Source organism: Montipora capricornis, chromosome 10 (genome assembly GCF_036669925.1).
Source record: "Montipora capricornis isolate CH-2021 chromosome 10, ASM3666992v2, whole genome shotgun sequence".
NCBI lineage: Eukaryota > Metazoa > Cnidaria > Anthozoa > Scleractinia > Acroporidae > Montipora > Montipora capricornis.
Window position 1 is genome coordinate 39,641,264 of NC_090892.1, and position 27,112 is coordinate 39,668,375.

The window sequence follows — 27,112 nt, forward strand, 5'->3', positions numbered from 1 at the left end:
AACAAGTTCCCTAACTCTTAGCAAATAGCATGTGGGAAACAAGTAAGAAAGCCCACACTTTCACTTTTCTCAATCAAATTTTTATTCACCATGAGAGTCAGAACACATTTGTCTGGTTATCTCAAAACCCTATGTACATTAACCCATCAACATCCAAACCGGCCGAAAATTATTTTACTCTGTCTCTGTCTTATTTTACTCTGTTATTTTTACTGTCTAACGCCAGACTATTATACTCGTCAATGGGGAACCCCTGGGAGTCAATGGGTTAAAGTGTACAAAGGTCTTCATTTCTGGCACACCTTTACCTAAAACAAAGCTGATTGGGTACTGAAGCATATTAATCAAAGGAAAAGGAACACAATTCTTGAAACCACAGGAAACCGAATGTGACTCAGACAAAGAAAATCAACCTTTGACATATGTTTGAGCACTAGTTGCTCAAGGAAAACTGAAACTCTTTGTACTTCCATGCCAGTTTCTGACATACGGGTTCTCTGGTGTGCCACTGTTTTTTGACAAACAGTCTGAGGAAGAGCCTACAGTTCATTTTTCTTATGGCAAAAATAAATAAAATAAAAATCTAACCATTTGCAGTTCACAGAACAAAGTCAGGAAATTTTTTTCTCAGTCGTTTTAGACCATTTAATTAGTAGTCTAGCATAGCTAAAGAATTGGACTTACATGAACACTGTTCCACTCAGCAAAAGGCACCTTTTTAGAACTACTTTTCATCACCCGCCTTTGTTTATCAATGAGCTTTGTATCTCAAACTTTTATGCATTTTCTTTATTCACCAGCCAAGAAGACAAACAAGCAATGTTTTGTGAGTTACAACATTCCAACAGAGAACATGTTGCTGGAGCTTGTGGAACAAAGGATCAATCAGGAGATTAAAGACAAACCATGTCATTTTTGAGATATGGGCTTGAAATAGTTGCAAGATGTTTAATTACTATCAGTGAGGCAACAGTGTTCCAAAGAGCGACTTGTTTGCAGAACAGAACACAAGCTATCCAATGGTGCTAATACGCTGTTCAGGACACATTAATTTTGCTGTTTAATTAATTAAATGGAAATTCTTTCATTTAATTAAGCAAGCGGTAGCCCAGACTCTGTGGGTAGCACCTTAGCATTCTTGGGTGACAGTTTCACCATCATAGGGCTTACTTGGACTTACTTCCAACCATGAAAACAATGGGAGACTGTTAGTAGCCTGACTACCCTGGCTCTTTGGTTGGTCAAAAGCTCAGTGCCTTTTGGGTTACCAAGTCATCAACACAGCCAGATGATATGTAATCACTAAAAGCACAAACACTCAATTCCAGTCATGGGCACAAGTCCATCATAAAAGAATTTCCCATTGTAAATGTTAGCTTGATCTCATTGGCCTATTGTACGAGTCAAGAGGTTGTTTCCATTGTGTAGAGATATGGTTGCAAGCTTTTTACTGCAAGTTTGGGGATTCTAAGGAAGATAATGGCTTTTGCACCCTTTGCATCACATTGTCCAAGGAGCAGACCAGGAGCTTATTAACCTGGGCACCCAAGCTATTCTTATTTGATAGCAGAAGCCTGCTAATGATTTACCATGCTAAAATACATGCACCCTTCGGTCCAAAAACCATTTACCAATAACATTTAAATGCACATTTAGTAGCAGCCCAACTTATACTAGAATCCAATAGGTAATTATTATTTATACTTGAATAGACCTTTTCGGCTTGTACATTTTGTCTTCCCAATACAGATCATGTGATAATACTCAGGAGGTTTGGTCTTTTGTTTTGTTCATTAACATGAGGGCATGCACTCTTTTTAATGAACAAAACAAAGGACCTAGCCTCCTGGGCCCGGTTGTTCAAAAGCCGATTAGCTTAATCCAGGATTATCGTAAACTTTTGTTTCAAGTTTAAAACTTTTTGGCAAAGTTTCTTTTGCTTTTTTTTTGTTTTTCAAGATTGACTCCTTCCAATGTAAAGTTTTGCCGAATATCAGTATTGAACAGAATTTGGGAGTAGAGAAATTAACTTCTCGGTTAATTTTTAATCTTGGATTAGCCTTAATCGGCTTTTGAACAACCGGGCCCTGAGTATTATCACATGATCTGTATTGGGAAAACAAAATGTACAAGCCGAAAAGGTCTATTATATTTGATATTTCCAGGAGATACTGTATAAATTTGATGTTACAGAAATAATGATTGTAAAGCAATACATGTCTTCTGTTGTTGTCAGCACACCAAGAATGAGCAAAAGACAAGCTTTGGCTTCATAATCCATCAGTTCACTAAATGCACACCAAGACTAAATCTGTTCTCTGTTATTTAATTGGTTTCTAAAATGTTATATTGGGCAGTATAGGAATATCACTTTGAACACTTAAGAGGAAAATAAGTCAACCCTTTGTTTTCATAAAATTTGCCATCATATTGAAAGTGAGAGACTAAATCGTATGCCATTATTCCATGCCAATAATTCAATAAGCATAAAACAAACGTTTTCTGGTCACTTAAATGAGTATCCTTTAATTTAACTTGTCAACTGTTACCTTCTGCATAAACATGTAACACTTTTCAACTAGTTCTGCTCAAACATGGCCTATAATTTAAGGATATTTAGCTATGAATTGACGTAAATTCAAAATTTCAAATATTTACCTATCCCACAAAAACAATGACCAGACTATTGTAAAAAATAAGAGGTCTGCATCAGCATCATCTCCCATGTAAATAAGCATCCTTAAAACAAATTTAAGGAGGGAGGAGATTGTTAAAGAGGACATAATCTTTGAGTGGATGTGAAGGTTGCTAACCCATTGACTCCTGAACCCCCCATCCCCTCCCCCCCAAATGGACACGTAAAATTGTACGGCGTTAGACAAAGTAAAATCATTCTGTAAAGTATGTCTCACTCCTAGGAGTCAATGGGTTAAAAAGATGATTGTTGTTGCAAACCTTCAAGTACTGGTACTGGCGATGTCATACAAGCCATGTTTGACCTTAGGAAAAGTGCGTACCTTTAAACGTTTCTTATGTAGAGTCTATTTCTTTAAACCACTGACCCCTGGGAGTCAGTCTTAACATATTTTACTTGTCAACGGGGGGCAGCCTAGGGTGCCTGACAAATGAATGGGTGAAAAGTTCAGTTTTGTAGCTAAACCATGCAGCATTCTCTATTTACAATAAATATCTATTTACAACCCAATGAATCCACGTAAAAAATAATAATCAGTTATTTAGTAAATACACAAAGGCTGTTTTCCAAGTAAACTGAGCTTTCTCCTGAAGAGCATGAGTGCCAATCCTCTTCAAGAGTTTGCTTATCTTCCACACTAAGGTTGTTGTAAGACATGTTTACTTCCTTCAAACAGCCATCACTGTTAGAAGCTACTGTTCGTAAGGAATGAAAAAAAGTAGTGTCAAGAGGAGACTTAATTCCACACGCAGACAAATTCAGTCTCTGAAGAGTTTTACTATCTTTAGCAGCAAGGAGAAGAGACTTTGTGACAGCAGCCTCAATATCTGTATTTCCAGCCAGTATAAGAACTGTCAGTTTGGAGTCCTTGAGTAGTCTACAAAAAAAATTAAAGAAGTACTATGTAAGAATGGAAACCCAGTTTACAAACGGCCAGCAGTTTCACTGCTCGTTAATTTGCCTCTTGCGCCAACAATACATGTACCACCAGCTACGCAGGATAGATAACGTGTTGCCTTGCGTGTGTTCAGTAATAGATCGCAGATGATGTCAAAATGTGACAAGAACAAAAAAGGGGCCTATCGCCTCAAGGGTGTCACTGATACCTTTTGTGATGTATTACTGAACAGACACGCGGCAACATGAACCTGTTACTTTTGTTTTATGTAATATAATAATAATAATAATAATAATAATGATCACTTTATTTAGGTCTCAAGGTCATTTAGCTGAGCGCAAGTGCTCTACAAATTGGGGAGACAACAAATCCACTGAAACCAGAACAAATAAAATTAAAATGTTAGAATTTTAAAGTTTTTGATGATGATGTCTGCTATGTGTCTGTCTGAATAGATCATAGCTGAGAATCAATCAAAATGCGTGCATTGTTGATCTTATTACATGGTACATGTAAATAAATTATTATTAAATGATAGTTTGTTCCTTTTTGACGTCTTGAAAACTGGTTTTCCATTGCTCCCATCATCCTTTTCTACAAATCCTAAAGTGTACTGGCTCTTCGTAACTGCAGAAGTAAAATGACTGCATTGCAAAATAATCATCTGAAGTACACAAAATACGGTGTGTTCAAGATGAGAAGAAGTAGATTCATGAATGCAACAAAGTTGGAGATCTGACATGTCAAAGCAAGGGTTTGACACGTCTTGGAAAATTCATAAGGATCCACTTGTATTAACCCATGTTTGACCACTTCAGATTTCCTATGGGTACACTGCATCATAAACATGTCTGGCACACTAAGTATTATTTTACCACTAACCTTAAGAGCATGATTATTCCATCATTTCCAATACAGTTACAACTCAAATCCAGATAGTGTAGTGCAGTGAACATGTGCTTGGCTTTTAAGAGGATCTCAATCTCCTTGTCGCCAACACAACAATCCCCAAGGACCAGTTCAGTCAGAACTGTGCCACTCTACAACAAAAGGACATTACATGTATAATCAATATTGATGAACTTGAGAGCTTCAAAGAGGTACATTGACAACTTCCTCTTCAACAAAATATAAAAATGTGCTGCCAAATAAGCACTATGCAGTTTAACAAAAAAATAAGGCCTCACAGTAATTTTTTTTTAAAACCACTCACTTCCATGAAATACACCAAACCATGAACCGCCGATTGATTTTCTGTTTCGTTGTATGATGAAGTCACATTAAAATGGTGCAGTGATTCAGATGGCAGTGCCTCTATAAAGTTTGTCATCCCTTGAGAACCAAGAGCATTGTATGCCACAGAGAGATGTGATAGTCGAGAAGCTACAAGATGAACAAAATAATGCTGAGCGAAAAAAAAAAATAATGGCAGAGGCTATTCATGACACTAAGTAATCCTAGAACCGTACTAAATGGCTGCTAAAACAATGTCACATGCACAAAACGTATCAACTGCTTGATAGAAAGCCAGTTTTTCACGATAATAGAGTTGCGGGTGTTGACCAGAGAATGAATGGCATGTGATGATACAACATGGCAATGATGCAATGAAGAAATAATAATAATATTAACATAATATTAGCTTTTCATTACAGTAATAATGACTAGACGCTCCATGAGCGTACACTGGGTTGCCTGTGGTACGTGTTACTCAAAAACAGAAGGGACTGAGTTAGATGAAGTTGAACTGCAGCGTCCCAGGCAATTTTTTCAAGTCGGGGGTCATTAAGACCATTTAAGGGGTCACCCAGAAGTCCTACCAGTAGAGGGCCTTTGGCTCACACGTTCATACGACAAAACAGATCTTTTTCTGATGTTAAAAACCTGGCTACCAGCCTATTGATTATTTGTCAGAAAGAAAAAATTCCTGTCCTTTTTAGAAAAAGTAGGCACGCATTGTGTACATGTGGTAGTGCAGTAACACATCGCTTTATTCCATATTGTCAACTGTCCTCCAGGAGATTCAAGTTGCCTTTGCGTGATATGTAGCTCTAATAGTACACAATATTGTTTTGGTATTGTATATCATTGTAGTGCCATAGTAGAAGTCTTAGGTAAATAGCCCCCTGAGAAGACATGTGGTTAATAGAAAAGTACTAAACACAGAAAGATGGAAGAAAATAAAAGCGCATTGAAGAACATTGGCTTCTAGGCTGACATGCTGATCATTTTCAAGTTCCCTTTACACCACAAGTTAAGCGTGCACTACATGAAAACAACATTAATTTTGAACCATGAATATAAAAAGTTGTACCATCAGCAAAAACATTTTGGGAGATTTTTGGTAAGTTGAATTTTGTTATTGTACTTGCAGTAAATCGCAAAATCGAAAGTGACATCGAATTCAGCGGGCACCGTGATCAAGTTACCTCGGCGTGAAACAGTGAAGCATCTGTGTCAAATGATAGCAAGATACCAGGTTTTTGTTTTTGTTAGTTTCCTTTTTCTTTCAAGTGTTATAAAGTTTGACAAGAAATGTGCGAATTCAACACAAAGATCACAATCGCCCAACTCTTGAGGTTGACCAGTGTTTCTGCAAAGTCAACACTTTACTCTCCAATACAAGGTTATTTATCACCAGGTAATTCCATCGTTTTGGAAATAGCAGCTACTTTATTATTCATCAGTGTCACAATTTTTTGCTGATTTTAACGTTCATTTTCAATTGTTGAAACTCAAGCACGCTTCCAACAGACCTGTTTATTTTTCGTGAACCCTTCTTATTTCAATTGCGTTCGTGCAAACAAGACACACAAAGCATATGCAATTAAGTAAATTTCTGACTGTTCACATCAAACCCTTTTCCAGAGAACCTTGACTGTAAATAATGAAGCACAAAAGAGACAACAAGCTTTCATTCAAATAATTCTTCAATGTCACATTTCCAATTTTTTTTACCTTGTTTGCAGAGTTGAGTACAAAACAAATGTAAATTGCCAGACGACTTAGATACGACTTCAGTAATTAAACACTGCATGCATTCAAGGTGTTCGATTCCTTCAATGTTTGTTAAATCCATTAAGAAAATTGCCATTTTGATTTCGGTGTTGTATGTAATACCAAGTTAGTAAAATATTAGAAACAAAGCTCACTTGATATCCAACAGCGAAAAATGAAATTGTTGTTGAAGACCATTACTCGTTGCTTTAAAGATTCCAGATATTTATTTTTCACTGCCTGTCTTGTTCATCCAATTGACGTTCCCTTCTTGAGCTCCACGAGGGTATATTTTGTTTAAAGATCCACTAAAACGCCATTTGCAGGTTAATTAAATGTTCTCCTGTGTGCACCAGAGAAATCTACGCATTACCCCAACCCCCTCGAACCTAACAAAATACGCACAGAAGACTCTATGCACAAAGACAAGTAATGATAGACTGTGAAATTCAAAACCTGCACTTGCAGTAAAAAGCTTTGGGTAGAAATAAAGCTCTAAATTTCGCCAGTCGGGTCTTTAGCAAATAAACTTTCAAAAATTTGAAGGGGAAAAAAGTGAGTTGTTAAAATCACGACGTAGTAGCACTTGATTTGTCAAGTAACTTAAAATTTGACATTTACCTTTCAGTGCCACAGGGAACTCTTTCCCAAGAGCTGAAATTTGACTTGTTAAACCGCAGGACTCCAGTTTTAAAGTGCTCAGCAGGGGGCATTTTTGAAGAATAACAGCCAATAAAGTACCACAGTTGTCCCCTAACCAGTTGTAGCTGATATTTAATTCCATGAGTTTCTGTAACATGGAATCCTAAAACCAAGATAGAGAACTGAGTACAGATCCTTTCAGTTGGTCCAAGCCACTGAAGTCTATCAAAATGGAAGAATCTTCAAACAAATTCAGATGTTGGGTAAGGAAACTAAACCTGGCAGACCAGCTACATCAATATGGAAATGCAAGGAGTGCTACTTATTCTTACAGTAATACAGCAAATACCTATTTTTATTAGCATAGTATTGTTGGTTTTCACTCACATGATAAACAGCCATGTTTTTCAACGAAAACAAAATAAAACATTTGCATACCGGTAATAGTGGGAATTCAATTCCTGGAGGATTGGGTCGGGACACAAATATGGCCACTGTTTCTTTGTTTAGGGGCACAAACGTGGCAGCTGTGATGTCATGTGAAAACCAAGAACATAACTCTTAATTACCGAGTTCGAGAGCCGTACTGTAAATTACTGCCCACGTTTGTCCCAAGCATGAAGCGCGCGGGCCATAAATCGAAGGGGGAAAACAAGAGTCTGTAATTTACAGTATGGGCCAAGAAAACAAAATCTCTAAGGCAATCAGGCACACAGGAAAGGAAACTAGTTGAAGTCAAGCAAAAGGTTCAACTGCCACAAAGATTGCTGCGTCAAAATCCGAAAAACAAAATCTTCTTGGCTCTTTGAAATTATTGCTTGGAAGATTTAAACAGTTTTAAAAAGTTTGTGTAACAGAAATGGCATGATAAAGTTGCTAGAGAATGTTTAATCCAAATTTCAAATTTAGTGGGCCGTACAGCGGGCCTGGCCTGCTAATTTAGCCAATCACAGTGAGCATACTATCTGAGAGATATAATAAGTCTCAAGCTTATCCAACTGAGCGAAAGAAATCCAATTAAGTATATCAGTTAACCTGCTGGGTTCTTCTGCAGTGCATACCTGTTGTCTTTCTGATCTTTCTGTTGCACAATCCCTGGCATTTAAAGCACTGGCAATGTGTGACAGCCCTTTCTGGGTGATCCCATTGCATGACAAGTCCAAAACCAAAAGGTTTGGGAGAGTGGGTAATGCAGATACAAGATACTGCACACCAGAGTCACCTAACGATGATCAAGAAACTTGGTTACTATTCAATGGATTACCAGTAAAATTGTCAGTTATCATGATCTCAGTACATTAGAGAGGGCATGCTAACATTGGTTGAGTGTATGAGACAACACTATTATTTTTAGAATGTAATTTTAAGTTCCATCTTTATTCCCATGTAATCCATCTAAGCTGGTATCCACCAGAAGTCCTTTTTGCTATAAATCCCGCTAGACTGACCATAATGCGAGCTTAGAAAGACTACTACATAAGAGATGGTGCCTACTGTTGTTATTGTGCATAGGTTATGCACATCTCGAGATTATCAGGTTTCCTAAGGTTTGTGCTTACTAACGTTGTAAGACTTCGCAGAGAAAGCAGAATTTAGCAAGTGCTTTTGGTGTCCAAAAACAAAATTGGGGGTAACCACCCATTTTTCAGAGATAAATATTATTTTCGCATTACTTACTCACTTTGTCTTGAGAATGGTGTCATGATGACACCGAAACATTGATTAAAGCTTTTTACAAAATAATTAATTAATAGTCACTTGTTGATTAATTATCTTTGAAAAAGGCGTGGTTACCTCCATTATTTGTTTTGGATTTCAATACCAATAATTGTTCAGATCCACATAATTTGCATAAGCACTGCTTCCACTTTCTCTTGGGACTTATAATGGTCCCAAGAGAAAACAAAAACAATGCTTAATATGCAAAATTTGGAGGGCCAAACAAAGAGTATTATCATATTTTCAAAAGTGGCCTATCAATTAAGTACTTTATTAGCTCACCTATTCTATTACCAGGTAACATAAGCTTAGTGAGGACATCATGACATTGAAGGGCTCTGTACAAAGGTAACACATGGACATCTAGCAATGCCTTGTTTGATAGAGAGATACTTGTTAACTGAAGATCAGACTCCAAGATTGATAATATATCCGGTCTTGATGCTAAATTAAGTTAAAAAGCAAAAATAATAGATATATATAGAGAGAGTGCTTTATTCAAATCCTTAAAGACCCAGTGTGGGAAGGAGATTTTTAAACTATTCTCAATGAATAACTAACTAGAGCATTGGAAAACAACCATTAAAATACTCTCCAGGGCGCAGGGATGCATTACTGCATTGTGGGCTCTCCTGATAAAATGATTAGACTACATGGTTTTAGTCTTTCTGACCTCTGGTCCTCACTGTGTCACAGCGCTGACTGCAGAGACGTATCAAGATTTGCCCCACCCTCCTCCCCTCATGTTCGTTGACAGCTTCTCTTATCCATACAGCTACATGTATCCTTGCGGTCTACTTAAACAATCTGTGGATCATGTCCTTTTCATAATTTAGTTTCATGTCATCATGATGTTAATCAGTGAGGATACAGTACTACCCGAAGGGGTTGTAAATAACTTAGTTCATTTTGTTGGACCTGCAAGAAGTTTTTAATCTGGAGGTTATCAATAGTGTGAATTGAAACATGATGAACTATAAAGTTGTGGCATGAGAAAACACTTGAACTTTCCCCTGATGTTGTTTTTGAGGTAGACCTTGCGGCTGCATACACGTATCCTTATTCCATGTGTTTATGAGAAGAAACCCTTACCAACAGGTCTTTTTCTCCACCATCCAATCTTTATATTAAGTAGCCCACTCAGGTAAAATGAAGAGGGTCAAATAAACAAAGCCAAGTCAACTAGGAAATTTATCCAATAATTATTATGCCTTACTAGCCTATTTTTTACCTTCATAACAGCAAATTATTTTGCATGCATAGAGAATTCTTAGTACTTGAAAGAATCTGTGGGTCGGTCAGATGAACTATAATAACACCCATCTCCAACAGGGCAGCACTAAAGGGAGAATCCCGAATCCAGAAATCGGAATCTGGAAACCGGAAACCAGAAACCAAAGAGCAGAATTATCCACAATTCACAAGAACTACAACAAATTATCCATTGGATATATCACTACCAACTGGATAAGTCAATTCAATTGGTTTTGCAAGTGTTTGTCCGCTGAATAGTGATTTATCCGGTGGACAGCATCCTTTTGAACAATCGAGGCCAGGGGCATTTACCATTTGCACGGAAAATCCAGTTGGAATGGAACTCTCGTAATGGTACAGGATTTTCCCGGTACGGCATTTTGCCAGGCCCGAGTCTCTCGCAGCTGGAATAACAAATAAAAATGCCTGATGCATCTGCAGTGTTGAAAGGCACGAAAACAGGTGTCTGACATTTGCAGACTGCAGACTGCCTAAAACAGCACTGATAAACATTACAAGTCTAAGCACCCATTTCAAATAGTGCTGATCAACATTATTTAAGCCTAAGAACCCATTTTAAAACGGTTAGCTTTCATAATTAGTCTGCAGTCTGCAAATGTCAGACGCTGTGGGAAAAGAGTCCTAAGTGAACTGGGTCAAGTGGGAGTTTACAAATGGTACAGGATTTTTCCGGTCATTTCCGTTGGAACGGGAAAAGAGGAATACATCTGAGGATTTGCATCTTCTTTGGAAACTATCCGGTGCAATGGATGGATCGATGACCTTTATTTAAACACGATAAAAATTAATTTAAAAGCTACAAGCTTGTGGGGTTGTGTTTGAGAATGTTCAGTTTGAGAATGTTCGGTTTTTGTTGACAAATGGTAAACACTCCAGGTTTCTTGTTCATCTTGATTATCATCAAGTCTTCTTAGTGGAAATCCCTGTCTCAAAGGAGACATTAAGTAAATTAATGACCATAATCAAAATTTTTTTACTTTTTAAAAAGTAATGTTTGAAATTTATTAAATAAACAAAGTTGTGTTTTACCATCTTTGATCACCATGCTCAAGTTTATCCGCTGGGTAGTGATTTATCTGGTGGATAACGCTATCCACCTTTTGAACAACCAAGGCCAGAATAACAATGTCAGATCCATTTTACAGTTTACATTTCCTCAGAGTTAAATACTTGAGTATGGAGATTATAGCAGAATGTACTAGGAGAGGGTAAGTTGTTGTATTTCTCGCAAATTGTGGATAATTCTGGTTTCTTCTTTTGCGCATTTCTGAATTCTGGCTTTTAGTGCTGCCCTCTCCAGCATAGATGCATTATTCCACAAAAGGGGCCTGACAGATGCTTCTCCTTGAGGAACAACTTAATCTCTAACACTATTAGCAGAGAACTATATTCCACTGTGGCAGACCATCACCAATAATTCTTGGAAATGTTAAAACACTAACTATAAAATGCCAAAAATTAATAAACTTACCAGTGTTGGAATTGATACATGCATCTCGATATCTCTCTGACAAAGCCGGTAAATTCCATGATTCCACAGAACCTAAGACTTCCTCATTACTAGAAAGAACATCACATATTTTGTCCTCAAGTGACAAGAATGCACCTTCACTTGTTTTCAAGGCTAATACAGGACGAAGGCCAAAAGACGAAAAATACCTTAAGGAGGCCTAGAATGGAAAGAGGCAATAGTTTTAAAAATTATTTCCCTCAAGAGTCACAGGATTATGTGCTACAAGGTAAGAGGAGTATTCTGCACACAAGATCTAGCTTTCAGGGGGTTCATTAATTAAAAGCCAGGTCCCAGACAAATTGATTTCATGACATTAACATGATTTCTAGTAGCTGTTTTCATCACCTCTTTATACTTTTGTTTGCCAAGCCAAAACGTTACAAATTAGAAAACCATGTTGACCTCCATTGCAAAGCTAAGGAAAGCACTTGCCTTTGTCACACTGAGAGACTCAGCTAAAAAGCTATCACCCTAAGCACCAACCATACAGTGTAATTACCTAAGAAGCCAGGGAAGAAGGTGGAATCAAGGCAAGTGCGCAGTGAATAACAGGGCAGATTTCTTTTAAGATTTGCAAAGGGTACCCACCTGATTTTTTGTGAGTGACTTGTGAGCTTACTGTTTAATATTATTAATGCTCCTTGAAAAACAAGTACAGTACAGCAATGAACCATTGCTGGTTTTGAGAAATTCATGGCTCAGTTTTATAACAAAAAGTGATACTTGGTTACAAGTATTGGCAATGGGATCAGTTTTATAGCATCACACTGTTAAGAATAGCTTGGAAAAATTTACATTATTGAACAAAGTAAAGCATACTGAAGGCTTTCTACTGCACTGAGAAACTATTTTGCTGAAAAAATGGAAATACTAAGAGGCAGAGAATAGTGCAAAACCAATATTTCTTTAGTCTACCTGCACTAATACAAAATATTTAACAGACCTTATCGGCCAAAACTTCTTGATTGTACATACATTGTAAGGAAAAATGACAGATTTCAGCAAAGTAAGAAAAAAGGCTAAAGCAAATTAGTGGTCACACTAAGAAGAGGTATAATATACCCTCCTACCTACCTGTTCTGCAAGCCAACCAATGTTTTTGCCATCTTGCACATTGTTTTGTGGACATGGAATTAGAAACACCTTGTCCTGTACCCGGACCCTAAGGCGCATGGGAGGGGTTCCACTGGGGGCCACAATCCGTTGAGAATTTATTTCAGGGAACGTTTTTCTAGAGTGCCCAACTGGGACATTAGAGTTTACATGATGTCTAGCAATTGGTGGAGTTGAGATAACAGTCCCAGAAGAATCAAGGTTGGACACTGCATTTTTTTGTACCCTGCCAGGTTCTTTTGCACCACTTAATGTTGTCTGTTTAGGTCGTGAAAATTTTGACTTGCAATAATTATTATTATTTTGTGGAAGGCTTGGTTTGGCAGGAGCTGAATGTCTCTTTCTTTGTTCAACAAATCCGGGAAGTTTTGTTTGCTTTGCTGGCCGTTTGCGCTTTGCATTTCTTGGTCCGATGTCGTCAACTAGCCATTGAGATGTTTTCTGTGTTACAAGGGATGGCACCAAAGTGCTTCTTTGATTAGACGTTTCCACCTCTTGAAAAGGTTCAATAAGAGAATTGGTTTCACTATAAATATCATTTTCATTTCCCAAATCATGCATATCCAACTCTTCATTCTCTATAAAATCTAATGAAGCAGTTGTCTCAGTGTTGACAGAATACACTCCATTTTCTCCATGACAATGAAATGAAGGAGTAAAGCTCAAAAGTGGTTCACTTGTTTCTTCCTCAATAAGCTTGTTCTCATGTATGCTTGATGGATATTGAATATCTTCGAACATGGATGAGCATATTTCATCTCCTTCATAAAGCTCTGTATTCATTCTTTGTTTTCTATCTTTCTCTTTCTGTTTTAATTTCTCATTAAATCTTTGCAATGTACTTGCAGAAGATTCCTCTTCTTCACCATCCAACTTGCTTTCTCCGTGAATAAGATTTCTTCTCCTTAATTCCACATCACCTTTTTTCTCCTTCTGTCTTCTAAGATGTTTAACAACCTCTTTACGTCCACTTGTAAAAGGATCATCTGTATCATCTACATTTCTTTCAAGAACTTGCAGTGTGGCATCTAAGGGAGTACGCCCCTAGCAAAATTATAGGAAATTAAAAGATACTTGATACCAGAAAAATAGTTCAAGAAGAAAGTAACAACAGATATCTACCTGGACCCAGATGTTCAAACAATGGATAGCAATATCTGCCAGATAAATCACTATTCAGTGGATAAGTCATAGCGAAAAAACAATAAATCACTATCCAGGGGATAAGTCATAGATCTAAAACATTTTAATTATGCTATCCAATAGATAGTGATTTATCTGGTGGAGAGTGTTATCCACCTTTTGAACAACCGAGGCCAGAATGTGTACATTTTATAATCTTCATTTAGTTATACATAGAAATGTTGGGTAAATGCCTGTTGCAGTTTTCTTATTTACATTTTCCCCAGGCAGAAATTTTAAGCTTGACAAAAACTTTGAAAGTGAACTGCGAGCATATAGTGTTGACTCTGGATAGTTCACACCTTTACAAACTTCCAGAAGCATTCAAAAGGGTGCTATTCTCTATAACAAAGGCATGATAGCTTGAACCTCTCGCTAACTCCAAACAATTTTTTTCTATCAGTTCAGCTAGCTGGTAATGTTCTGTATACCTGTAATAACTTACATGTAGCCCTGGATGACCCAATTTGCTTGCCAAGCCATGAAAAGTTAAAATTAATGTAAAATTTGCCTTTTCCTGTTTCCTTCTTTTTTTCCTAAGTTAGAACCTTATTTACATCTTAAGTTACTGTAAGACAAACAATCACACAAAAAAAAAATTAATGGCACTGGTCACTGGACAAAACTGTCGGACTCTGACTTACTCTGCCATCCTTTAGATTAATGGATGCTCCATACTTCAACAAAAGCTTGACTACATCAAGATGGCCATTTTCTGCAGCATCATGAAGTGGTGTCACACCAAAGCAGTGTTCACCACCCTGGTCATTCACATCTGAGCCTGCTTTGAGCAGCAACTCTACAATCTCTGAATATTGGACGGTACAAAAAAAAAAAAACATTTGCTTTCAGCCATGTGATAATGACAACTTGTAAAAATGAGCCTCTGCAGATAAAGACCTGGCAGACTGTCACTGACTGGATTTCATTAAAATAATATGATAGCAATGCCACTTGTATAACAGACATGCTTCTCTTATTATAAAAAATGTTACCAACAATTCAGCTAAAACAATTATTTATTCTTTGAACTTGGATTTCAATTAACCCTTTCCCTTATAAGTCAGTCATAGACTTTACTTTATCTAGCACCAAATAATTTTACTTCTCCACAGGAACTGGTTCAGGGGGTAAAAGAATTGAATAAGATGTACTTCTGCTGCTTTTACACAACTATTCATTCAAGCTTGAGCAGCCCTATTTTTTTCCAGTTCAGTTTATTGCCTGAGTTACCTGTAATATAGAGTCTAACTTACAGTTGGGCAGTCTGTAAGTTATATCATGTGGCCATTAAATTGAGCAGAGGAGCACATCATGAAGCCAAGCAGGCTGTATTCCACGTTACACAGCCCAAGAAAAGAAGTTAATGAGGTTGTAAAAGATAGAAATATAATATTTTATTATTCCACTATTACACCATTTTACCATTATACACTGTTGTGTCCCGGTTTGACCGGTTTAGAACAGAGTAAATACGGACGGAACGGGAGTTTTTCAATGAAAGAAATTGTTTTCAACACCATGCAAAGCCTGAGAATTAAGCTTGTCATCACTTGTCACTCTTTATTTCATTTATCCAATCAAATAAAGGACAGTTGGCTAGCTTTTTGTGCTGATTACATCATTCACACGCACTCTGAAGGACAGATAATGCATTTTTAAAAAACACATTCTTACCAAATTGAAATAAAATTGAAGCAAAATAACACCTTTTTTGTAGTGGAATAATAAATGTCTTATTCGATGGTTTAACATATAATACTCCCAGACTTTTTTCTCATTGCTCGTACTTTTCCTAGCCCCTGCGGGGCTTGGAAAAATACTACACAAATCGCAAAATATCCGCACGTATTATATATTAAACCCTTGAATAAGATGTATATATTTCTAGAGATATGATTCAATCAAGCAACAAAAACAAAGTTCTCATATTAGTGGGCCATAGGATAAAATACACCATGGTAGACTGGTCAATAATTTGTAGTGCTTGTACCAGTGGAGTGAAATAATAATTAAAATTATTATATGACTAGCTCCGTGAGCGGGCAAGATGAACCAAATCGCGCGCTCTGATTGGCTACCCGAGCGGGCAAGATGGAGCGATACTGCCCGCTCGGGATTTCTCGCTTGGTCCCGCAAGATCAAAGATCATTTTTTGGTGTTTTAAGTCATATAATAAATCCTTTATTGACCAAGATTGTTCGGTCAAGATGACTGGATATTGGCCTCGTTCTTTTTTTGCGTGTTTATGGACCTCGACTTCGTCTCGGTCCATAAACACGCAAAAAAAGAACTTGGCCAATATCCAGTCATCTTGACCGAACAATCTTGGTCAATAACCCATACATAATAGAATAGATTGGAATGAAAGTAAGGAAGATCATCACATTTAGATATTAAGCAACTTCAAGCAATTATTGCAAGCAAGCTGGAAAAAACCCATCACTGTCACAGTCACAGTGATAATTTTCCTAATTTTCATTTCACGTCCATTCCGCAGTTCAAATAAAATGAAATTTCGCACAGATTGATTATTCTTAAGTCATAATATTGAAACAAGCCAGTTCCTAACTAAGAGAAATGTCACAAACCCACGTGTCCATGATTACAAGCTTCATGGAGTGGCAACCAACCACAGTAATCTCTTGCATTGACATCAGCCCCCTAACATTAAAAAAAACACAGTAATTTTACAACTGAAATTAAAAACTTGACGGGTAATTTCATACATGGATAAAGGGTTTGTTTCTCAGGGCAGTATAGGCAAAGCAACATAGTTGCATACCTATTTACCTTCAAATAAAAATAATAATAAATAACCCCTTGTTCTTATTCTTGGACATGGTAAACCCTTTGCATGCTTAACATGTCATGAAAATAATCATTGACACATGATTCAAGTCTTTTTCAACAATTACAGATTTATTTTGGGGGAGCAGGGTTAGAATTGCAGCATGGGTGCAGGGGCACTTGCCTCCCACCAGTGTAGCCTGGGTTCCTCTCCTGGGTGACACAATAAATTAGCTGAGTTTGCAATAGTTCTTGATCCTGTATGACTGTTTAGCTGATGCTAGAGCCACCTTGTACGTGCCTTTAAGGTGGCCGAACACAGTTTTTGTGAGCACTCTTGCTAACCCAATGCAGCGTGTGCGCAAGGATTGCAAAAGAGTAAACATGGCTTTAATAAAGAAATCATTCTTTGCTCAACGTACACTTCCGCTATCTGTACTATGTTTCCTCATAATTGAACAAAGTGTTTTGATGGTTTGATGTCAGAAAAGATAACGATGCAAAGAACTCTGCAATTCACAGATTTTTTTTTTTGTTATCGAAAGAACCCAGCTAAATGCAATGCATGCGTAGTAAGTTAAAAAATTGTGATTGAATGCGGAATAGCTTTCTTGGAAATGCACCTATTTCTCGAGAACCACTCATTAGAATTTAACAAAATTTGGCACAAAAATAATTAGGAAATAAGTAACTGGAGTATTGAAAAAAAATTGAACTTCAACAGAGGAAATTCTAGATATTCCAGTGAACCTTCAACAAGGGATAATTAAAGATCTCTCTGTCAAATTATTATTAAAATAGTGTCAACTTGTGAGCATCGTTACAAGCTTGTTGCATGCAAATTATAAAGAAAATCTAAGGACCAGATTTTCTGCAAATAAACAAAACCAATTTTAAAGGCCTGTGTATATTCATTCATGTTGCCATGGCAATGCCATATACGTCAGCTTAACTATAAAAAAAACGAAGTTCATGTTATTAACTTGCTTGCTACCTTTTTTGGCGACCAAAGGATCAAAGGTTTTCGAGAAAAAGGTAAATGAAACATAGGTATCAAAAACTGTGTTCATCCACCTTAAGCATGCATGACCTTGTTGAGGTGTGTTTGCTTGCTGTATTATACCGACTGAGATGATTAGCTCATAACTATTTTTCTCCATATTTCACCATCATCATTATCATTTTGTTTTATTTTGCTGAAGTCAGTTGATATAGCCAACATGATTTTAATTATAATTAACTCAATTTACATTAATTTTATTTACCTTTTCTAAAAGAGCTTCTACTCGTTGTAAATTTCCAGCTATGGCAGCTTCATGCAGAGGAGTCTCACCTTTTTCATTGACAGCTTTTCTCTGCAAGAAGCAACATTAAGTAAACCTTTCTGGTTCTCTTTTTGTAAACACAAAGTTGTAAAAATCATTCTACAACTACCTTCTTAACAGTGTACATGTACATCAAAATCACATTTCTAATAGAATGAACTAATCTAAGAATAAAATAGACAGGGAAACTGTTGATCATAATTTTACCTGTGAACGTCTTGTTCTTGTTGCATTAGTTTTCCTTCTTGAACCTTCTCCCTCATATTCATCATCAAAGTTATCTTCATCTGCAACAAAATGAAATAACAAATGATAAACACTGCAGTCAGCCAAGAGAATCAATCTCTTAGCCAGCAAATAATGGCCAGTTAGTGAACTGGTTCCTTTCAACGTTGGTTGCAATGTACATTGCGGATTAGGTCATGACAAATAGGGTAACATTTCGTTGGGCAGGTTAGTTTCAATAATTGCACCAATCAGCATCAAGTTATTTTGTTTTTTGCATGTGGATGTTGTATTCCTCAGAGATTTTTTTTTTTCATTTTTCATAAACCACAAAGCTTGTACTGAATAATCATCAGCATTTTCACTCACTCACCAGAGTCAGAAAGAAGCATTTCCCTTTCAATCAATGCTTCTAATGCATCATCATTGTCATTATCTTCACAAATATCACCGCTCTTCTCACTTTCATCACCACTATCCTCAATACCAAATTGAGCTTCAATTTCTGCAACTTTCTCGGCTGACTTTGCATACTCATCAGCACCAAATAACTTTTGGGTGTCTAATAAACATTTCCACACCCTTAGCTGTTGAAATAAAACAAAAGAAGAGATTGTACAGTGCCGCTCAAAGATGAACAACACAAATTTATAATTAACGTGCACAATATGTGTGTACACTTCTTTTTGACTTCTAGGAGCAAGGGTGACACAGTTGGTTAGTGTACAGCCCTGCTGGTAGAGATCCCGAGTTCACTCCCCGGACCTCACATCCTTGTTTCAACTTCTTTCCTTTCCTTGTAGCATAAGGAGCTTTAAATACTCTTAAAATGGACCAGTGACCAGTGTGGTCAGCATTGGATCAAGTGCACAACTCTTCTTTGAAGATCTTTGTACAAGCACCCTCACATCCTCATCAGTCAAGGGTTTGAACTCATGAAATGATTCTCTAACTGATCAGGCAGTTATCTTTTCCACAAAGAAAGTGCCCATATCATTTGCAAGCTGAAATTTATCATCGTGTGGCAGAAGACAATTGCCAGTATCCTGCTTTAATAATCTCATGGTGGCTCTAAAAAGTTTTCCCTGGTCAGTACTGTTGTCTGCTATAAAGTCCTTATAAAATGCAATCCATGCGCTATTAAGCAAATAAGTCACATGGTTCCTGCACGCCTTATAGTGACCAAAGTCAGCCTGAGATTTTGTTTTCCGCCACCTTTTCTCAGATTAACATCTTGCCCTCTTTGCCTCCCGTATATCCTCATTAAACCACAGTAGACACGGTCTAACTGTCACAACCCTGGTTTTCAGAGGGGCGTGGTGATTCAGAGTTTCCGCTAGCGTGGCATTATAGCAGCTAATTAAGGTCTCAAGAGCACTTGGTGGAACTAGGCACAATTTATCAATGTCAACACCCTTAAGATTTCCGTAAGTATGCTCCTTAACAGAAACTGCAGGCTTAGGCATTTGAAGAACACAGTCAACCGAAAAATGATCTGAAAACAGACAATCAACACTTGGGCAACCATCAATAACAAACTGACATTTCCGTGAAATAATCAGGCCCAAGGTGTGTCCGAGAATATGAGTTGGTCCACTGACATGCTGCTCAAGGCCTAAACACTCGAAAAAATCCTGCTGTTTCCTCACATTAACATCACTTGGTACATCAACATGGATGTTGAAATCTCCCAAAATCACGAGTTTCTCAGTAGACGTAACAACAGACTCCATAGAGTCAGAAAACTCGGAAAAGAAAACAATAGATGACACTGGATGTTCGGCGCTATAGGGCACGCGGTAGATCACTACAACACAAAGTCTGTATGTGCACGATATAACGAGCCATTCTGAAAACTGGAATGATTCCCTCTCTCCAGAAGCTATCATTGTGACTTGTAATGAATCTCTGAATAAAGGGCCAGTTTTTCACTAGCTAACCACGTGCAGCAACATCATCTGCAGTGAACCAGGTTTCAGTTAACGCAATGAGATCAAATTTTGATTCGGCAACATAATCAATGAAGTCAGCGGCCTTATTTCTGAGCCACTGTTTTAGAAGTATTTATAGGCATAGTGCCAGATATTTCTGCCAATGGAATGCACAGCCTTAGGAGTGGTGGAGCATCTGCAGCCACCAACACAGGTGTTGCTGATCGATTATTTAAATCCCATGGTCGTTGGTTTAGTGATTCAGCCAAAGACGGTTACGTTAAAGACTCTCTGCCTTCGTGCCTTCCATTTTAGAGGCTCTAGGTCTTTAATTAAGCTTTCTTTCAGTCGGTCTAGCCCAGGAGGCCTTTTTTCTTTCTTGCGAGGTGCAGTTGGCCTGGGGTTTTCTTCCTAGGGGCAAGTGCACATACGGGGAGGTTTTTCAACCAGCTATAGTTCCGCAACCTCACTTAGTAGTGTTTTCTTGTTCATAGCTTTGTATACCTTTACTGTAAATATATTTTATATTGTTTCAGGGCATGTAGGCACTGGGCAAATTTTTGCAAAACAACTGTCATCATTTCTGTGATACAAATGCGCACGGTGATTTTTTTGCCCACCAACTTTTGTCAAGTCTTACCAAGATGCCGTCGTCCTGCTTTGGAGCAGGACAAAATTTTGTCAGGCATGAAAACTATACTATTTGTTAATTTAAATGGCATGATTTAAAGAAAAAGTTTAGGAGTGCACCCAGGATTACCAAATTGAAAATTCTTGTTGAGATTTTTACTTGAGCCAAAGAAATTTTGTCAGCCTAGTGCAGAACATTAAAACGAGCGCTTGCTTTGAAGCGAGGCACACCCAGAGTTGGTTAGTCTGTTTGGTGTTGGGGCCTGGATTGAGAGATATTGTGTTTTTTGGCCATATCAAAGATGGCAAACTGATTGACAAAAAAACTTACAAGGATTGTAGAAAAGGAATAATAAAATCAAGGTATGTTTCTATCAACTGAAGGGCCCTTCCTTGGTTGACTACAAGCCACTTTCTTTCTTTTGCAGGTTGGACAAACAGAAACCACTAAAAACCCATACTTCAAACGTATTTAAGACTGTATTTTTTGCCTGATTTCCTTTGTTCACCTTTGTTAAAAAGAGCAGAGGGTTTTCAAATTTACAGCTCCTGAAAACATTTTGAAACAACTTTTTCTAATTCAAAATGCATGGGACTTCAAAATTGTCCCAGAAATTTCACAGCCAAAAGGTCACATGATCCATTCATGTCATGTCAGTTGGTTTGCTAACCACAAAAATATTTAATAATGGTGAAGGCCTAGACATAATAGACATTAGTTGAATGCAAATACCAAATGCATCAAACTTGAACGAAACACATTCAAACAGGAGAAGCTGATGTGAGGAGAGGGAAGAAGTGATCAGGCAAAGGAGAAATGTTATCAAACCATCATGTGACATCAATAGTCAAATTCTTGCGCCTGTCCCCGAGATAATTTTTAGCGAAACTGAATGTTAATTTGGGCACTAAAAATCATAGAACAAACAATTTTTCTTCAGCTTTTAATCTGTATAACTTCATTTTAGACATCACTGACATAAAAAAATGTGCAAAACATTTTCATGTCATATACACTTTAAGAGTGTAATGTCTTGCACAAAAATTGGAATGTGTTGCTGAGGCTATGCTATCACAACACTTTGTATATTTATAAGAATCATATTTTGTGTCTCTTAAAACTAATATTCAGGGGCCACAGAGTATGTTTGAAAGTGGGGGTCTACAACCTTGTTCCCAGGGTCTCTCTTCTTTGCCTCCTTTGTTGTTGAGGAGACAAAGGAGACAGAGAAGAGAGACCCTGGGAATGAGGTGGGGGTGGGGGGGTTGGTTTTAGTATTGATCACAGAAGTGTGAAGGGAGCTGGGAAAAATTGGGAAGAAAACAACAGTGTAGGGAAAAAGTGGGAGGGGAGCTATAGTCCCCCAACCCCGCCCTCTCCACGGCCCCATCTATTGAATCCTACCTCTGCCTGTTGCTTTCCAGAGAGCTCTGCAAATTTCAGTGCTTTGAAATATGAATCTTTAATTTCATCATAGTCATGTCCTGCCTTCTCGTGAACATAAGCAATGTTGCACCATGTTTCACACATCTATGAAAGGAACAGAGTAATTATGCAACATCAACAACAGGCAACATCTGCTTAGGGAGCACAGTTGCCACATTTGCAAGAGCACTCGCCTTCTACCAATGTGCTAGTGTATGATTCCTGGAATCAGTCGTTAGGTCTCAAATCTGCTCTGAGAGTCTCTGCTTTCCCCCTCTTATTGAAAACCAACATTTTTATTTCATCTGCTTTAATTCCACGTGATTTAATTTGATTTAAAATCTCCCCAATTCATGGAGCACTCATTGCCATTGTTGTCGTCGTCGTCATCATCATCATCACTATCGTCATCCTCCCAACCATGATACACCACAGAGGACAGACCACAACACCGGGAACTCCATGCCCTACTTTTAGCGAATAGTGTGTGCGTTCTTTTACATCCCACAGAGTTATGAGCATTGTAGGGTTGTGAGATAGGGCCTAGGGTTTATCGTCCTTATCCGAGAAGACTAGAGAGTCTAACCATTTGCAGATGTCATTACAAAGGCAGCACTGTCTCCTCAGTTATTTAAAGACCCTGAGTGTTGGTCCGGTCGGAGTTGAACTCACATCCTCCTGCATGGCAGCCCGGTTCTCAACCATGTTTAGCTGGATAAGCTTGAGAATTTCAGTAAGTTATTTTTATCATCATCATTCACCGGTGCCATTGTTATCATCATCAAGAACTCCACTGCTCTGTTACATGTAGTTACGGATGAAAGTTATGACAACCTGCTTTACAATGCCCAACCCCACAAGATAATCTCTTGACTTTAGTGTGAGGAAGCATAGGCCTGTCTAAGCTCTAGCTGTATCCTCATCAAATACATGCAACCATTGAGAAATACAGAATTAAAGGGGAAAGTTAATGTGAGTGGACTGAGATCCTGTTTAGCCATTCCACACCTAAAGCACCCTCAATCGGTGAGTAAAAGGTTTCGTCTCACTCTCGGGAGCGGAAAGATTAAATAATGACTTTCCAGCCATTTCAGGTAAAGATGTTGAACCATGCAAATTTACTGAAGTTAGTTTGAAAGGACAGTGGTTGATAAAGGATGGAATCCTGGTGTGAAGCTACTCTATGTAGCCTAAACCCTTTACACTGCAACTTGCTCACCTCTTTGTAATTGCCTTCTTCCATAATCTCCAGTTCCTCAAGGTAGCAGCTGATGGCGTCATCTGGACACTTGAGATCAGAGTATGTTATTGCCAGAGAAACGTAGATGGGTGATAGTTCTTTGTGAGACATTCCTGCAGATTTGGCCAATTCAAGCTAGACAAGAAGACAAAACTGCTTACCCTTGTTTGCCCTTAAAACTTTAAATTCTCACACTTGATAACAATGGTTTGTACACCCTGATCCTAAATGGCCCATTTTTTACTTAATCTTCTTAAACCAAAATCAAACAGCTTAGAGTAAAGCAGTCCTAAGTGACTTTGGCCTGCAAGGATATGAAGGAAATTATTACTTTACTGGGCAGCGGTTCAATCCCCGAACTGAGCATCACAAGTGGGTTAAGTTGGTTCTCTACTTTGCTCCGAGAGGTTTTTCTCTGGGTATAGTACTAGGTTCTACTAGGTAAATAATTAGTTTAGAGGCAGGGTGGAAAAGGGGAAATTAAAGGGGTCAATGCTATGGTCAAGGCAGGCGAGTCTGAGTCCAAAAAAAATTTCTAACATATTCCACTTACGCGTCGTTCTCTTAGAGCGAGTTTCAATTGAGTGTCGTAAAATCAAAACCAAAGTAATTACTTTGGCCAATCAAAAAGGACGGAGACAGTCCAGTAAACCAATCAAAACTCAAAGTAATTACATATAGCTGACACAAAGGGCAGGAAAATGTGCATACACAAGCCATGATTGGTTTTGGTTTCACTTCTGATTTGTTGAAAAAATGGAGCGAGAACTTGGAACCAATCACTGAGTAAAGTAATGCAAAACCAATTGCTTTTGACACTCAATTGAAAACCGCTCTATACAGTGTACTTTACCTCTTTCTTATAACAACCAAGAGCTTTAGTGTATGCCTTTGCCTGGCAGTACAGGTCACCCAGCTGATCCAGAATTTTCACCTGATTGTCCAGAGGATATTCGGACAACTTTGCATGTTTGCGTTGAAACCTTGCTCCTTTAATGGCTACTCACAAAAAAAAAAATCTCTACATTAATAACTGGGGACATGGGTTGTTCTTATCTACAGTTATGTATTGTGCTATACACTACATAGTCTCCTATGCAGCCATTCTTTGTGTGCTCATGCAACACTCCTCCCCACACAAACAACGGCTGCTAAATTCTTTTGAACATTCCATCCTTTAGTAGAGCTGTCTGCTTATGAGAGTGTCCGTTAGCAGAGAGTTGACTGTAATTATTACTTTTGTCCTTTTGCCCCCAATATAGCACTTGGAAATACTTAAGAATCACTAAGAGTACCTTAGCAAAGGACCTAGGTTTTAGCCAATGGTCACGAAGAGAATTGCACCCTAAATCTACCAACCCCAATACTTAAGAGGGGGTAAAAAAAAAAACGGACCAAATAACCTAAAATAATTTTTATTGTAACAGTAAGAACACTAGATACAGCAACGGTTAATTGATTTCATTTCTCTTCTAAGCCAAGATTTGCCACTTTTTAAGTACTTCATGCTTCCCATGAAAACATTGTACATAGTTAATATGTAAACTGAGCACTTGAATAACAATGTGTTTGGGCTGCCTGCGATTTAGTGAGATGAACATTATTTTTTTGATAACATTACTACCTGTTGCTAAGTTGGATTTAAGTTCTTCCATATCATCTGATCTTTTAGTCTTGATGATCTGATAAGCTTTTTTCAAATTAAGACGAGCAGCTGAAAACTCTCCCAATTTTAGAAAAACCTGCAAAATAAAGAGAAGACACCCACAGCATCAACACATCCATCTCACCCTAATAGGCCATTTCCATGGCCATTTCACGTGACCTTGACAATTATACAAAAATGGTTGTGATACAAAAGAGATGCCAGAAATGGAAAGAACGTGATGAAATTAGTAAGAATGTCCATTTTGAGGCCACTGACATTTATGTGATTTTAACGCTTAAAAAATTTACTGAGATTAATGAGGAAAACAGCCGCTGGATGGCAAGCTCTAGCACACAATTCTTTTACATTTTCAAACTTTCAAACCACTCAAAAAATCTCGCACTTAAACGTCAATGGCCTCAAAATTGACCTTCTTACTAATTTCATCACACTCTTTCCATTTCTGGCATATCTTTTGTACCACGACCATTTTTCATGATTAATAAACTAGGTCATGTGACACAGTCATGCAAAGGGCCTATTATTATTCTGGTGAAGGAAATTGCCTTTTTGTTAAACTTACATCCCATTTGATTAACCCATTGACTCCAGGAAGTGAGACTTGTCTACTGGGGGCCTATAGGGTGGCTGAAGGGTCAACGGGTTAACATCCAAAGGTTGTAGGTTGGTAGTACCGGTACTTCTTTCCTCTCTTATGTTTCAAGCAGTTACCTTGTAACTACTGCACAAAATATTTTACATGAAGTAACAATGGCCAACAAAATTGTAAATTAAAAAGAGGACCCCTAAAGTGCACATTTTCTTAGACAACACAAGATATTCCATGTAAACTGACTTGGTGACCAAGAGTTGTCAGCTCTATACAGTGTAAGTCTACAAGGCTCTTTAGCAGGCACAGGTCAAAACAAAAAAACAAAAACCTAACTTGGTAGGAAAAAAGGTCCAACATGACTGGTTGTAATTTACTCAGAAGATAAGAACATGAACTTTTTAAAACTAATCTCTGTTCCACATTGGAATTCCTGCTGTATTGGTGCCACTTATAGGATACGAACAAGCTACTTAGAAAAGATCACTTCTATAGTGTTATCACTCGTGATCAGTAACCTTGTTTTTTTCACCAAAACAAAAGAAAAGTTAACATTTGCACGATAATAGAGCTCAATTCCCGGAGGATTAGTTGGGTACGCTTACATGGCTGCTGTCCCATTGTGAAAATACTCTATACAGTAATCACGTTTACGGAGATTGTCTCCAGACCCTAACACAAACCTACCTGCCATATGTTGGCCACAGCACTCAGAATACAGTTATATAATATCGGACAATAAAAAAAATTGATGATGCCTCAACAAAATGGTACTGTCAGCTATAGATGGAATGCATATTAAATGGCGGCCAAAAATGTATTATTTTGTTTATGCGCTAATTAGACTGACTCCCTCTCAAGAAACATTTCTTTTGTATTTTGTCCGTGCAAACGAGGCTAGTAAGTCTAATTAGCACATAAACAAAAGAATATTTTTTTGGCCGCCATTAATGCATTCGGTCTATACACCTGTAAAAATTTTCAATGATCAAGTTGGGGTTGACTTTGGGACTGACATCATATCATTACTCTTAAATCTAAAATATGAAGAGGTCAATACCTTTCCTAACATATCTAAAGCATCTGCTTCATGAAACTTGTTGTTATCATGTCTGGCCACCAGCAAAGCCTGCTCAAAACACCTTAACGCATGTGCATCGTCATTTGATTTCATCTGAATACTCCCAATAGAAAGCAGACAACGATACTCTGTATCCCTCAGTCCCTGGTCTCTACAGTCAAAACGTAGAAAA

General features: G+C 37.8%; 2 protein-coding genes across 2 annotated transcripts in view; one reads left to right on the forward strand and one right to left on the reverse strand.

Annotated features, from left to right (window-relative positions):
• The window catches only part of LOC138022419 (proteasome assembly chaperone 4-like), a 7,057-nt gene extending 3,857 nt beyond the window's left edge, over positions 1 to 3,200 (forward strand). Inside the window, exon 3 of the mRNA XM_068869545.1 lies at positions 801 to 3,200. Within this exon, the coding sequence (XP_068725646.1) occupies positions 801 to 919 (119 nt within the window). The 3' untranslated portion in view covers positions 920 to 3,200. The remainder of the gene's footprint in view (positions 1 to 800) is intronic.
• LOC138022416 (tonsoku-like protein) overlaps positions 2,969 to 27,112 on the reverse strand; it is a 34,757-nt gene continuing 10,613 nt past the window's right edge. Inside the window, exons 5-22 of the mRNA XM_068869541.1 lie at positions 26,920 to 27,091; positions 25,226 to 25,343; positions 24,455 to 24,600; positions 23,581 to 23,736; positions 22,341 to 22,466; positions 18,748 to 18,961; positions 18,357 to 18,436; positions 18,090 to 18,179; positions 16,626 to 16,698; positions 14,679 to 14,842; positions 12,814 to 13,896; positions 11,698 to 11,896; positions 9,234 to 9,395; positions 8,294 to 8,454; positions 7,212 to 7,395; positions 4,807 to 4,976; positions 4,476 to 4,633; positions 2,969 to 3,572 (exon numbers count right to left, since the gene is read on the reverse strand). Of these exons, the coding sequence (XP_068725642.1) occupies positions 3,233 to 3,572; positions 4,476 to 4,633; positions 4,807 to 4,976; positions 7,212 to 7,395; positions 8,294 to 8,454; positions 9,234 to 9,395; positions 11,698 to 11,896; positions 12,814 to 13,896; positions 14,679 to 14,842; positions 16,626 to 16,698; positions 18,090 to 18,179; positions 18,357 to 18,436; positions 18,748 to 18,961; positions 22,341 to 22,466; positions 23,581 to 23,736; positions 24,455 to 24,600; positions 25,226 to 25,343; positions 26,920 to 27,091 (3,796 nt within the window). The 3' untranslated portion in view covers positions 2,969 to 3,232. The remainder of the gene's footprint in view (positions 3,573 to 4,475; positions 4,634 to 4,806; positions 4,977 to 7,211; positions 7,396 to 8,293; positions 8,455 to 9,233; positions 9,396 to 11,697; positions 11,897 to 12,813; positions 13,897 to 14,678; positions 14,843 to 16,625; positions 16,699 to 18,089; positions 18,180 to 18,356; positions 18,437 to 18,747; positions 18,962 to 22,340; positions 22,467 to 23,580; positions 23,737 to 24,454; positions 24,601 to 25,225; positions 25,344 to 26,919; positions 27,092 to 27,112) is intronic.